The sequence below is a fragment of the Sinocyclocheilus grahami genome, unplaced genomic scaffold, assembly GCF_001515645.1.
Source record: "Sinocyclocheilus grahami isolate Dianchi unplaced genomic scaffold, SAMN03320097.WGS_v1.1 scaffold945.1, whole genome shotgun sequence".
NCBI lineage: Eukaryota > Metazoa > Chordata > Actinopteri > Cypriniformes > Cyprinidae > Sinocyclocheilus > Sinocyclocheilus grahami.
This window is the reverse complement of record NW_015506124.1, coordinates 171773-186303: the sequence shown is the minus strand read 5'-3', so window position 1 is coordinate 186303 and position 14531 is coordinate 171773. Positions and strand designations below refer to the sequence as shown.

The window sequence follows — 14531 nt, the reverse complement described above, 5'->3', positions numbered from 1 at the left end:
TGCAATTAAATCGCAGTTCTTATTTCCAAATATATTGTCTTCTAAATTGCTCAAATGATCTACATTGGAATTGTTATGGAGCCTCGTTCGATTCCTTACTATTTCTATCCCTAGTGAACAATATCTAATGGACATGTTGGTTATGTTTAAATGTACTCCTTACATTGTAAAGATATAAAAGTCGTGACTATATCTTTAAGTTACTCTTGGATATATTTTAGTTTGGCTAATGAATGAGTAACCCCGCACTGAAACGCTCTAATGATGTAATATCCGCTGAGAGTCTCCACACATCTCTCAAACTTTTCTGCGCCCGGAGCGACTATGAGAGCGCACGCACTTTCAGCAGCTCTATCGAGGGTCTCCGATCCCACGATACTGATAAGAAGCTCGATCTGAAACATCGGAGAGTGAATCAGGTTGTAAGAGAGACGTGGGAGGGAGACTGGAGGCAGAATGCGGGCGCTGTTCGTGGTGCTGAAACCGCTGTGTTTTCTCGCTCTACTCGGCTACTGCCCTTCCGCGGTGAGTGCTGCGCACCTTTCTGACTTTACATAGACAGAAACTTGACATGTCTGAGTCCCACTCCTACTACACCAGTGAGTCATAGGAACGAGATATGTGCAAAGTGATAAACAAAGCTGGCAATGTATTTAAAGATGTTATGCGATAATATCCTTTTAATTGTAACCTCAGCGAGAAGGAGAAAAGAAAATGCAATAAAACTTAAGCTGGGTTAAAATCTTGATATATGTGGAATACATTACAAAATGTGATTTAAAAAGCGGAAAGCCTGCATTTCTGTAATTATCTCTATGATTGCAGCACAAATGGTCACAGATAATATTTTTAGACCCTTTATTGCTGTTATAGTGAATGAGATAGTGCACATTAAAGCATTCAGCAAGCCTTCTCTCTTATATCTGCAAAGCATTGGCTGTTTATTTCATCTTGGGTGTTTGGTCACACTTTATATTAGGTGTCTTTTTTAATGCTGTATATTTACATTAAAATACATTTTGTGTACATTTTGTTCGTGTTGAAACTATCATGAAAATTGCATTTTCTCCCCATTTTTCCTTTCTCCTTTCAACATCTAGTACTAGAATATATTAAGGTTTACACTGCAATACAAATTAAGATAGATGTTTCCACTTACAAGAGTAACCTATAATTACAGTAATTGCATTCAGTTACTTTATAAGTACAGTATAACAGCATGTATTGTATGTGCATAAAATTGACATTGCAATACATTTTAACTTAACTGTAACCTGATATCAAGGATTATTCTAATACACTCTTAAAAATAAAGGTGCTTCAAAAGGTTCTTCAAGCGATGCCATAGAAGAACCATTTTTGGTTCCACAAAGAACCATTTAGTCAAAGGTTCTTTAAAGAACCATCTCTTTCTTACCTTTTTATAATCTGAAGAACCTTCTTTCGCCACAAAGAACCTTTTGTGAAACAGAAAGGTTCTTCAGATGTTAAAGGTTCTTTATGGAACTATTTAGACAAAAAGGTTCTTCTATGGCATTGTGAAGCACCTTTATTTTTAAGAGTATACTATTTTGTTGAATTGAGAGTTCAATAGTAATCTACAGTATTTGGTGTTGATAAAGTGTTTTAAAGAGGAAATATTTGTCTTCCTCAGTGTTCTGAGTCTATTCTCAACACTACTATTAATCTGTACACAATCCCTAATGGATCTATTTTAGCACCGGGTCGAGATTAGATCTGCATTGTTGAGGCACAGCCAATTATTTGTCATGTGACACCCAAGTAACTGCATGAATTTTATGTCATGTCATATGTGTCCAGAAATAAAATAAATATGTAGTATCAGTGAGAGTTTCATGAGGATCTCTCTTCCAGTCTTAATAAACCCAGCTGCAGGTCTTATTTGAGGAGTAAAATCCCTCTGCTCATATTTCATAATGGCAGTGAACTAGCAGGAAGTACCCATCCAACTTGGATATGTTATAATTTGCTGAAATTGCAGTTAGTTGTTAGTTGCAGCGGCATCAGGAAGTGTGCCAGAGTGTGTAAAGAACTGTGTTTTTCAGCTCGCCTGTAAAAGGCTAGTCCCCAGAGCCGGCCGTTCAGGGCTCGCTGTGAGAGTGGGGGAAAAAATGAATGTGGGTGTTTACAAAGTGCCTTTATTGTTGCAGACAATCTAGGGAAATTTGGGGAGATGAATGCAGAGAGAGGCTTTATCATGAAGGTGTTGCGACGGGGTGCTATTTGTCATCAAAACATGCTATTTATGCCCTGCCTTGTTTTAGTGGCGTGTGCTTGAATTGCTTTCAGAATTTTGATGAATCAGTGTGAATTGAAATGAATATTCAGTGGAATACACATTAACTGAACAATATTTCTCCTCTGCTTTTATTATACGATTTAAAATGAAGCCATATAGTGTCTTATAGAGTCAGAGACACAGATTTAAAGGAATAGTTCACCCAAAAATTAAAGTTTGCTGAAAATGTACTCACCCTCAGGCCAAAATGTAGATGAGTTTGCTGCTATCCAGGAGGAGATAGGAGCGTATGATTATGAGGAACTCCAGCAAAGGGTCCTCGGCTTGGAGGGAAGACTGAGGAACTGTATGAACAGACTCAGTGAGTTGAACTCAACATGACTTCCGTGGTATTTTCTTTTGTGGTATGGTATTTGTTCCTTTAAAGTTGAAGATGTGTTGACATTACTTGTCATTCTCCACTGTGTCAGCCTGTGGTAAGTTGATGAAAATCACGGGGCCCATCACTGTAAAGACATCAGGAACGAGGTTTGGAGCTTGGATGACAGACCCTCAGGCTTCACCTAAGAACAATAAGGTAATAATGACCATTATAATGGACAAAAATGATGGAAAAATTAGTTCCTGGAAGCAATGCCGCTGAAAAGTGGGCAAACACTGTGGCATAGCTGTTGTTACGGAGTAATCAGAACATGAGACGTGCGGATCCATGTGTAAGGCTTTATTACAAAGGCGTGGTCAAAAACGGGCAGGGGTCAGACAACAACACAGGTACATCACAGGCAAGGCAAAGAGCATTCCTAGGGCAGGCGAGGGTCTTCGATCGGCGAATGTAATCCAGAGGGCAAGGCAAATGGGTAATCCACAAACAGGTGATAGTTGGACAGAGTCCAAACGATAAGGCGACAGAAATCCAAGGCAGGCAGAGAATCAGGCAACCAGGCAATCAAATAACACAATGAGGCAAGACTAGACCAGAACTAGGAACAAATACAAGATTAGGAAAAGGGCTCTGTAACGTTGCTATCACTAACTGAGCGATATGCGCAAACAATACTTGGCGTTGAATGGTGGTGTGAGACTGATTTTTATAATGTGTGTTATTGGTAGTAGCTCTGTATGATTGATTTCAGGTGAGCTTGTGATTAGAGCAATGGAGCATGGGAAATGTAGTCCAGGGTGATGTGTAACAGTCTGTGTAGTGTGAGAGGCCATGTGGAAAGCGGGTGACCTCTGGTGGTGAGTGAACGGAAGTTTATAGACCGGATTCGTGACATAGCCCCCCTCCCAAGGAGCGGCTTCCAGACGCTCCTAACTCAATATAATCCAGGAGGGCAGTGGAGCGGAGGCCAGGTCCACATGGAAGTGGAGAGACCGGGGACTGAGGCAGAGTTGGCAGAGCAGAGCACCAAGGCAGAACCGGCGAAGTAGGAAGCTAAGGCAGAGCAGAGAACCAGGGTGGAGCCGGCAGAGCAGGTGGAGCTGAGTACCACCATAGCTGAGCAGACGGGTCCGAAGATCCCCATGGCGGAGCAGAAGACCACCAGGCCGGAGCAGAAGGTCACCACGGAGGAGCAGAAGACCACCTGGCCGGAGCAGACAGAGCAGAAGACCACCACGATGGAGCAGACGGGACAGAAGCCCACCAGGGCGGAGCAGAAGACCTCCACGGTGGAGCAGATGGAGCAGGAACCCACCAGGGCGGAGCAGACGGGACAGAAGCCCACCAGGGCGGAGCAGAAGACCTCCACGGTGGAGCAGATGGAGCAGGAACCCACCAGGGCGGAGCAGACGGGACAGAAGCCCACCAGGGTGGAGCGGACAGAGCAGAAGCCCACCAGGGTGGAGCAGACAGAGCAGAAGCCAACCAGGGCGTGTCGGCAGACCACCAAGGCGGACCAGAGTGATCCGGATCCCATGGTGGGAATGGGGTCTAGGGAAAACTGAAATACAAGATACAAGCAGTGCATTTACGACATCAAGGACCAGAATTGGAAATACAGTGGGCTTATTAAAAGTCTCTTTGGGCATGACTGACAGGGTTAAAAGTTCAGTGTTGGTCTCCTCAAGAGTGGCTGGACAGACAGACAGTTCATAGTTGGGGGCATTGGCAGAAACTGATTGGGTTGACAGAACACATTTAGATTCAAGAGCAGAACTCAGACAGGCAGACAGTTCAAAACTGGATGTATTGACTGAAAATGGACTAACACACAATTCATAAACAAATACTGGGCAGGCAGATAGTACGACATCAGAATTGTCAGTGGGATCTGAACAGACGGGTGATTTAACATCAGGCTCATTAGTAGGTACCAGACAGACAGATGGTGCAAAATTAGATGGATTAAGAAAAACTGGACTCGTAGACATTTCAGTGACTGAAACTGGATAGACAGATGATTCAAAATCAGACATATTACTTGAAATTAGTGGACAGACAGATAATTCAGGAACAGATTCATGGTATGACACTGTGTGGACAGACCATTCATTGTTTAACTCCTTGACTGAGACTGGCAAGACAGATAGTTCAGAATTAGACACACTTGGGGAAACAGAACAAGCAGACAGTTCCTGAATAATGTTTCATTTAAAGTTCACTTTATGGCAGTGACAGGGTTAACGGGAAGGACATGGGGTGCATTAATAGTTTCTGGGCTCATGACAGGCGGGGTTAAGGGTTCAAAGGCAGAGTTTTTGGCTGTGAAAGACAGTTCACAATTAACCCCCATGGCTGGTTCAGAACAGGACAAGAGTTCAGAGATGGCCTTCTCGGCTGGTTCAGAACAGGCAGATAGTTCATAGACGGCCTCCTTGGCCAGAACAGGACAGACTGAGAGTTCATAGGCGGCTTCCTTGGACGGAACAGGACAGGCAGAGAGTTCATAGGCGGCCTCCTTGGCCGGAACAGGACAGGCAGAGAGTTCATAGGCGGCCTCCTTGGCCGGAACAGGACAGGCTGAGAGTTCATAGGCTGCCTCCTTGGCCGGAACAGGAAAGGCAGAGAATTCACAGATGGATACCACTGACACCTCTGGAGGTTCTGCAGCAGATGCCGCCACCTCTGGAGGTTCTACAGTAGTAACATCAAGAAATGGGTAGAGTTCATTAACATTCTCCTTAACAGGACCAGTACGGAGTTCAGCAACGTCCTTTTGACCTCGACAGGACAGACTGAAAACTCATAAACGTCCTCCTTGGCCGTGGCTGGGCAGGCAGAGAGTTCATAAATGAATACCACTGACACCTCTGGAGGTTCTGCAGCGGTAACATCAGGAAACAGGGAGAAGTCAGTAACGGTCTCTTCGACCACAACACAACAGGCTGAGAGTGCATCGCTGGGCGCCACCACCATGCAAGGAGCTGAAGTGAGCGCCTCCACCTCGGGAGGTTCTGTGGTGGTGTATGCAGCCCAAACACCATAAAGCGATCCCTATCAAGGGAAACGCTTCAGACAGGGGAATCAGTTCAGGAACAGGAGGGCTAGAGTGAGTGGGTTTGGGGATACCAACTGCGCATGCAGACACCAGCGGTGCATCCCTCACACTGGATACCAGACTGGGATACCGAAGGACTGACCTTGATAATCTGGGTGCAACAGACAGGACGTGACAAGACTCTGGATGATCAGTTGTGACGTGACAAGACTCTGGAAGATCAGCTGTGATGTGACGTGACTCTGGAAGATAGGCTGTGATATGACGTGACTCTGGAAGATAGGCTGTGATGTGACGTGACTCTGGATGATCAGCTGTGATGTGACGTGACTAGGACTGACCTTGATAATCTGGGTGCAACAGACAGGACGTGACAAGACTCTGGATGATCAGTTGTGACGTGACAAGACTCTGGAAGATCAGCTGTGATGTGACGTGACTCTGGAAGATAGGCTGTGATATGACGTGACTCTGGAAGATAGGCTGTGATGTGACGTGACTCTGGATGATCAGCTGTGATGTGACGTGACTCTGGATGAACAGACGAGACGTGACTCTGGAAGATCAGCTGTGACGTGACGTGACTGAACGAACTGCTGAGAAATGACGAGACTCTAGAAGATCAGCTGAGATGTGACAAGGCTCTGGGAGATCAGCTGAGATGTGACTTGACTCAGGAATGGAAGCTGTGACTTGACTTGATGCAGAAAGATCAGCTGTGACTTGACTTGACTTGACTCAGGAAGATCAGCTGTGACTTGACTGGACTCTTGACAATCAGCTGTGACTTGACTTGATTCATGAAGATCAACCGTGACTTGACTAGACTCATGAAGATCAGCTGTGACTTGACTGGACTCTAGAAGATCAACGGGGATGTGACTTGGCTCATGAAGATCATCTGTGATGTGACTTGACTCATGAAGGTCAGCGGTGGCTTGACTTGACACAGGGATGGCAGCAGTGACATGACGGGGTGTTGTTGTGGCTGCCATTTTGCCAACGGGCTCCGCTGTCGCCGCCATTTTGTGACCGTGCTCTAGTGCGGCCATTACACGAGTGGACACAGTGTTGCGTTCTTCCGCGACACCCACAGTGAACGATGAACCAACAGTCAACAAAGCATAATCCATAAATTGAATGCGTGACGAACTAGGACCCTCCTGAATCATTCTTGACTTTAAAGGCTGGTTAAGACCATCACAGAAAAAGTCTATTAACATACAGTTCGGCAATTCTGAGCCATTTGCCAAAGCCAAATATTCCACAATGTAACCCTCGAGTGATCGTGTGCCCTGCTTGAGCGCTAGTAGCAAAATCGCTGCATTCATACCTGGCCAATGTTCCTTGGTGAAGCTGCTGGATCCCTGTCGGGCCGAATATTCTGTTACGGAGTAATCAGAACATGAGACGTGCGGATCCATGTGCAAGGCTTTATTACAAAGGCGTGGTCAAAAAATGGGCAAGGGTCAGACAACAACACAGGTACATCACAGGCAAGGCAAAGAGCATTCCTAGGGCAGGCGAGGGTCTTCGATCGGCGAACGTAATCCAGAGGGCTTGACCAAACATGATTGGTTTCAGGTGAGCTTGTGATTAGTGCAATGAAGCATGGGAAATGTAGTCCAGGGTGATGTGTAACAGTCTGTGTAGTGTGAGAGTCCATGTGGAGAGCGGGTGACCTCTGGTGGTGAGTGAACGGAAGTTTATAGACCAGATTCGTGATAGCCGTTATGCTTTTCAGCGGCATTGCTTCCAGGAAGTAGTTTTTTCCATTATTTTGGTCCATAAAAAAAAAAAAACTCAGATAAAGTTCAAAGGCACTAACAAAACCGACCAGCTCTGAGATCAATCACAACTTATAAACTTTGATTCGAAGCAAAAAAAAAAAAATAATAATTAGATAGAAAAAAGACAGGTAATTTAATATCAATTACATATTCAAATAAATACAATAATTTAATATAAATAATTTACTTTTTTTGTTTTAAAAGTATAATTTTATTCATAAAGGACACATTAAAATGATCAAAAGTAACAATGAATGCTTTACAATTCTAATTAATTATGTTATTTTGAACTTTCCATTCAGCAAAAAGTCCTGGAAAAAATCACAGTTTATACACACACACAAAAAATAAAAAAATATTAAGCTGTTTTGAGCAATGATAATAAAAATGTTTCTTGAGCATCAAATCAGTATCAGGATGGTTTCTGAAGAATCATTTTAAAATCACACTGAATTATGGCTTCTGCTGAAGAATAAGAGAAAATGAATGATATTTTTACTTCCTGAACAATACTGTTGTGCTCCTTAGATGATGCATTTATAAAATGCAAGTTTCAAATGTTATTCATCACATTTGTAATGTTCTAATGCAGGTCTGGTACATGGACAGCTATACAAACAACAAGATTGTCCGTGAGTACAAATCAGTCAGCGACTTTGTAGCTGGAGTTGAGTCAAGAACCTACAACCTTCCGTTCCACTGGGCGGGAACCAATCATGTCATCTACAATGGCTCACTATACTACAACAAGTACCAGAGCAACATCATTGTCAGATACAGCTTTGAAAGTGGCCGGGTCATGACCCAACGAGCACTTGAGTCTGCCGGCTTCCACAACGTCTACCCATACACTTGGGGCGGATTCTCCGACATTGACCTGATGGCCGATGAGCTCGGTTTATGGGCCATCTATGCCACCAATCAGAATGCAGGGAATATAGTCATCAGCCAGCTGGATCCTCTGACCATCCAGGTGCTGAACTCTTGGAACACAGAATACTCCAAACGGAATGCAGGTGAGTCCTTCATGATCTGCGGCACGCTGTACATCACCAACTCCCACCTGACCGGTGCTAAGGTATACTACACTTATTCCACCAAAACCTCTACCTATGAGTACATGGACATCCCCATCCATAACAAGTACTTTCACATGTCCATGCTGGATTACAACGCCAGGGATCGTGCACTTTATGGCTGGAACAATGGCCACCAGGTACTGTTCAACGTCACGCTGTTCCACATTATTAAAAATGATGATGAATCCTGATGGATCTGCCCGGAGGTGAGAGGAAAACTTTGATTCTGTAGTTACACTGATCTGTAATCGCTGTGGTATTGCTATGAAATAATGGGTTTTATATATTTCAATCAAAAGATGTGCTTAGTTTGAGGTTCAGTGCCTCTGGAAATGTCAGTCAGCATTGCACTCCTCCATTTGTAAAACAATTGTCATTAAACTCAAACTCGGACTCAGATAAGGACATTCATGGACTTTTAAAGCTCTGTTTAAATGTTGTTTTTGCAACTTTCAGTGTGTAGCAGTCGTGTTCAGCTATAATTCGTGATTCAACAAAGAATGTAACAAACACTTTAGTAACTAGAAACTTAGCATTCAATCATTAAATAAAAAATCCTTATTATGGACATTATATACTGATCTATCAAACTGCATCTCTTAGTTTTAGCTTGTCGAATGTTTAGAGGAGTAAGGACATATTTTTCAATTCAATGTATGACTTACATTAAAAGGGATTATTCACCTCAAAATAAACATTTGCCATTACTTACTCATCTTTGTGTTGTGCCAAAACGTTATGGCTTTCTTTCTTCTGTCGAACACAAAAGAAGATATGTTGAGAAATATATCTACACAATGGAAATCAATGGGCTCCAATGTTTGTTCCCAGTATTCTTTAAAATATCATGTTCCACAGAGAGAAGAAAAGTCATGCAGATTTGGGAAAATGAGTAAATGTTGACAGAATTCTCATTTTTGTTTAAACTGACCCTTTAAAGCTTTCAAATCAATCCATGCTGAAATTATTTCACATTGTACAGTGTAATTACAATTAAAAATGTTACTTTAAGTGTTCATGGTTTGATGTTGTTTCTGTGTACTTCATATATATATAGTCTGAGAAAATAATTAATTTTAGAATAGTATCTCAACTTTCCCACAACCGCAGGCAGCAGTCAAATCTGTGGTGTTTTTGTCAGAAATGCTATTCAATAATGTTACCTCTACCTCATATTTCCAGATGTAATTCAACAAAGGCTTTGTTCATGCTTTCTTTTTTCTGCTCAGGGAAATTTATGGATGAGAGAACTTCTGAAATTTCTGAGGGCTTTTTGATTTTGCTTTTGATGTTGATGAGAAATGATCTTTCTAGTTTTCATCATCTCCAAAGAGTTTATTCTTCATTTAGTGACAATGATCAGACAAAAAAAAAAACGTCTCAGAACAGCTAATTATGCTGTTGTTTTCTCAAAACATGTGACTCAACTGGTTCTTTGCCAGAGGAAATATCAATATTCATATACCTAAATGACAAATACCTAAAACAAAGTCATTCATTTTCCCCTTAAAGGAACATTTGCACGCCTTGTTTCGCTTCCCATCTGCTGATTTGGAAACAAGCGACAGCGCTAGTCTGACGTACACAGTTTCACTTCAGTCAACACATCTCTGCAGGCCCCTAATTCAGATTCCATATTTCAGAGAAACATTATTCAGCAGAGTGAGAATAAGGGATAATGTACAGTCAGCTGGGCATTATCGCAAAATAAACCTGACAGGCGATCTCAGGATCAGGGCTTGTATCCTTCTAGATTCTGAAGGGGTTTCATTTGCTATAATAACCATCTGACTATTGCATATTTCCATGTTTATTGCATATAACAAATGAACATGAAAGATTGGATTTATTATTTATTATACAGTGCTGAGATTGACCAATCAGAATCAAGTACTCCAGAGAGCTGTGTAATAATTATGGCTAACTAAAGTGATATAAATGAATAAGTAAAGTTCTAGGTAAAAATATGATCTTGTTCTCTTGGACATAGTTAGATCAAAGCACATAGCATTTCCAAACGTTTTAGTTTTCCTAAGTTCATGATCAGTCAAAAAGCTTTTAGTTCCAGAGAGGAGTCCAAATGTGCTGACACTAAAATATTCAGCAGCTTTCAGCAAATTAAAAAGTTACTAAATTAGCACTGCAGGTGTGTGTATTAGAAATGATGTCCTTCCTAGTGACATATGTAATACAATTTAAAGTTGTAATATCCATCTGAGGCACCTGAAAAAATTAAAAACTTAAATTATATAAAAATATAATACTTTTTACTCTACCTGTGTTCAGCTCTCAGTAAATCAGTGATGTCCTCCATTTATCAATAAACACACTGTAATCCTGATTCAGTGTGCTTTATTTTTATTTACCAAGGGATACAATAATATGGATAAAACAATATGAAGCATTTATTTGTAAGGGAAATCATACCTTTATCTTCTTTTTACCTGTGAAATTTGGCTCAGATGACCACCTGCCCATTCAGTTCTGCTCACACATCACATGTCTCTATGACAGACAATATAATCACTAACTTGAATGAATGAGGGTCTCCTCGTAATTTGTCATGTGTGACCTGGCTCTGGTTAGCCCGGTGCTCTGGGATGTCTCAGTGTAGACTACAATGCCCATGACTAGCCGTTTGACTGACAGCTCCTGGGCAGATGAATCAGGCAGACTGTCACCCCGTATCAAAGCTGGGGCAGGTGTCGACAGAGACAGGCCAAGCATAGCATATAAGGCCAACATTAAAATTAACACCCCTTTCAGCAGGCAGCCAGAGATGCGGACAGAAAATGAAGGGGGAAAAAGAGAAAGCCAAATAAAAAAAAAGATGGATGAGATGAACAGAGGAGACACAGTGAGTAAATGGACTTAAGTTCCTGTGCACAAGCAGCAGGCATGTGGGTGTTGCATGCGTAAGAAGTTGAGTCACCTCTCAGGTGGTGTGTCAAAGTGATTGGGTCTGAATACATTAGACATAGTGAAATGAGAAAGATACCATGTCACATTGCTCAGAATGTGCATTTATTAGCTTTCAGCTGCATATAAACTGTGCCAATAACTGTGCACAGCCATTTGTTATGCTATTCTTTGGTTTAATACACACACGCACATATGTGTATGTAAATATTATATGTATACATTATATATTTATCACTATTAGTGAGATATAGTGATTTTACACTACCGTTTAAAAGTTTGGAGTCAGTAAGATATAAACAGCAATAAAGCTTTCCTGTATACTTGAAGCTTTCTATCTTATTAAATTCATATATATGTTAAAATAGCAAGATATAGAGTCCCAATCACCTCAACAGTAAAAAGTCTCCCAATTTACCTGAATTCACCTGCTAAAGGCCTTCTGTGGCAGGTAACGCAGTTGTTGAATAGGTATTGTGCAGGCCATAATGCCTAAATGGTGAATTGCAATGGGGTGGAGGTTTCGGAGGAAAAGGCTCTTGAAGTTGGTGTCCTCCTCCATCCCAGGTTCATTGCGAGCTCCGAAGTAAGCTTGTCGAAGTCTGTGGTAGTAAGCACGGGGATTTTCATGCCGGCCCTGTTTGGTGGCTAGGGCAGCGATCAGTCCGTGTTCAGACTCTGGGTCTGAGAATTCCCTAATAATGGCTTGTTTAAGCTGCTGGTAGTCTGACTGGATGTGTCCTGGCTGTCAAGGAAGCGTTGCACCTCTGGGCTAGGTGATCCAGAGCAGATAGAGTCTATCTTGATGGTTCACACTGGTCCAAGACTGCAGGTGAAAGTCAATGTCTTGCAGGTAGGCATGGACGTCATTGTCTCCTACAAGTTCTGGTGTGAATGCAGGGATGTTTCTGACTTTTTGGTTGAGGTCTTTGAGCGTCACTCCATGTGCTCTTTCAGGGCTCGCCTGAATTAATCCTTTTTCATTCTGCAGCTGCAGAAGTTTTCAGAACGTTGACTTGTGAAGTGTCAAGCAGAAAGCTTTGGCTTCCCCTTTTGCATCTGTGTACAGGGGTGAAGTGGTTTGCACTGTTGGCTGTGCAACGTGTCTTTTCCTTGAGTCCATGCAGTGTTTAGTATGATACTAGTGTGTGTGTGTGTGTGTGTGTGTGTGATAACACTAGTGTTTTTGGATGAATAAAATGAAGATCATAAAATGAAACAGTTAATGGCTAAAAATAGTGCAAGCCTTTGCTGTCTAATATAAACTTTTTCAAGATTCTGGATTCCCAATAGATACTAGTTGACTTAAGTGAGTGTGTCCCTTCCAGCTAAACCAGCCCAGAGCTGCCCTAAATCATCAGCATATCTCAATGCTCTCTTCCCCTTTGGTCATGGAAATGAAGGTCAATAGAAAGCATTGCTGATTTATCTCATGTATCAAGGTTTCACAGGCATCTGCATTTTATCTCCAAATGCAAATAGCTGGAAAAAAGATCTCCATTGGGGAAAATGCTGTTTGAGTCCCGTCAACAATCAGCCCAGGCAGGTCCTCTCAGATTTTATAGGAAGTTTAAATAATTAGTTCCCATTTCCCTCTTCAAATCCATCTAAAAAAGAAAAATCACCTTGCGTTATTTGTTTCTTTTCGTTTTATAGTGGCAGTTAACATGGGAGTTTCTTCTAGTAATGTTAACCATAATGCAAAACGACCATTCTAAAAACCCAGTAGAAGTTCCCAAAGGAATTAATGGCTCTAAAATGCAAATTATTTCACGGATTTTAGGACTGAACAGCATTATTTTGCTATCAGCAAACATAACAACGTCAAGAAACACGAGCTCTTGTGTACTGTAAAGAGAGCGAGTGCTGCCCACTAGCGGTTGAAAATGGAATACAATTATGAGCTCAAAATAAGTCTCACTGAACAAGGGCCATCATCAGACTTATATATATATATATATATATATATATATATATATATATAAAGACAGAAAAATGGTGTAAAAAAAAGTTGTTCATTATGAAAGAACCTCACCCACTACTTTCAATTACAACAGCGTTTACTCTCTGCTTGCTGAAACACTGTTCAGTCTGTCAGTTTAATTAGCGCAGTTGTCACATCCTCAGCACCTCTTGATGTATGCCTGATTCTATGGCTAATTATCTACTGGATTGATCACTGGAGACAACTGTCTATTTATTTCCAACAGTGGAGAGCAGTTACTCTCCATTTGACATTCTCATTAGGATTCAGCAGGAGATATTTAGTGGGCTGATAACATCTCATTCAACAAAAGCAAGGCAGGGTTACACATGAGAAGTTATGGCCTCTTCTGCTCATATGGACATGCTGGATGAAAACATTGATTCTTTAAGAGGCTGGGAGACGATTGTGTGGCATGGTTTTCATCTGGAGGACTGGAGGAGACATGGAGTCATTAATAGAGTAGCCTATTTTGAGGTAATTACTTGAATTACATTTTGGCTTTGCTTTTTCCCCACAGATGTTCTGTTTTAAATAGAAGAGCTAAAATATCTGAATGCGATGAATGGGTTATATTGCTGCAGTTAATGAACTGTTTTTGTGCCATATGTGTCCCCATGACTTACTTGTCAATTAACACAAGGAATGCTTAGTTAATTATTTAATAGCTTTAACTAAAGATAAACCAGTATATTTACTGATATTGACAATCTTCTGGTTATGGTTGTGTACAATTATAATGATTGGTTCTAACCATAACCCTATCGGGTACTACTAATTCATGTCTTCAGATGGTTCTGGAGAATAGCATATAACATCACCATTATAATTAGGTGTAAAATTTAATATTAATTAAAGAATTTAATAATGGAGCTGTGTACAAAAGAAGTACATTTTTAAAAAAGTTATATCTAATAAAAATAATTTAGCAAAATATGCATTTTACTAGCCTTGCCACATTTGCAAAGTTTGGTTCCTGTACTGAAAACTATGCATTCATAATAATAATAATAATAATAATAATAATAATACATTTCTCTTTCAAGTCAAAATTGACCC

The 14531-nt window shown here is 41.2% G+C and overlaps 1 protein-coding gene across 1 annotated transcript; it reads left to right on the top strand.

The window, feature by feature from the left end:
- The first annotated feature begins 233 nt into the window (after nt 1-233).
- Nucleotides 234-9364, top strand: LOC107564535 (noelin-3-like). Its single transcript, XM_016249638.1, has 4 exons — nt 234-525; nt 2502-2621; nt 2731-2837; nt 8083-9364. Exons 1-4 carry the CDS (start codon nt 234-236, stop codon nt 8758-8760), a joined length of 1197 nt encoding a protein of 398 aa, XP_016105124.1. The 3' UTR covers nt 8761-9364.
- Nucleotides 9365-14531: the final 5167 nt, after the last annotated feature.

Coding starts and splice junctions, on each gene's coding strand:
- LOC107564535 (XM_016249638.1), top strand. CDS start 234: ATGAGTAACCCCGCACTGAAACGCTCTAATGATGTAATATCCGCTGAG. Junction 526..2,501: donor TCGGCTACTGCCCTTCCGCG/GTGAGTGCTGCG, acceptor ACTCACCCTCAG/GCCAAAATGTAGATGAGTTT. Junction 2,622..2,730: donor GAACTGTATGAACAGACTCA/GTGAGTTGAACT, acceptor CCACTGTGTCAG/CCTGTGGTAAGTTGATGAAA.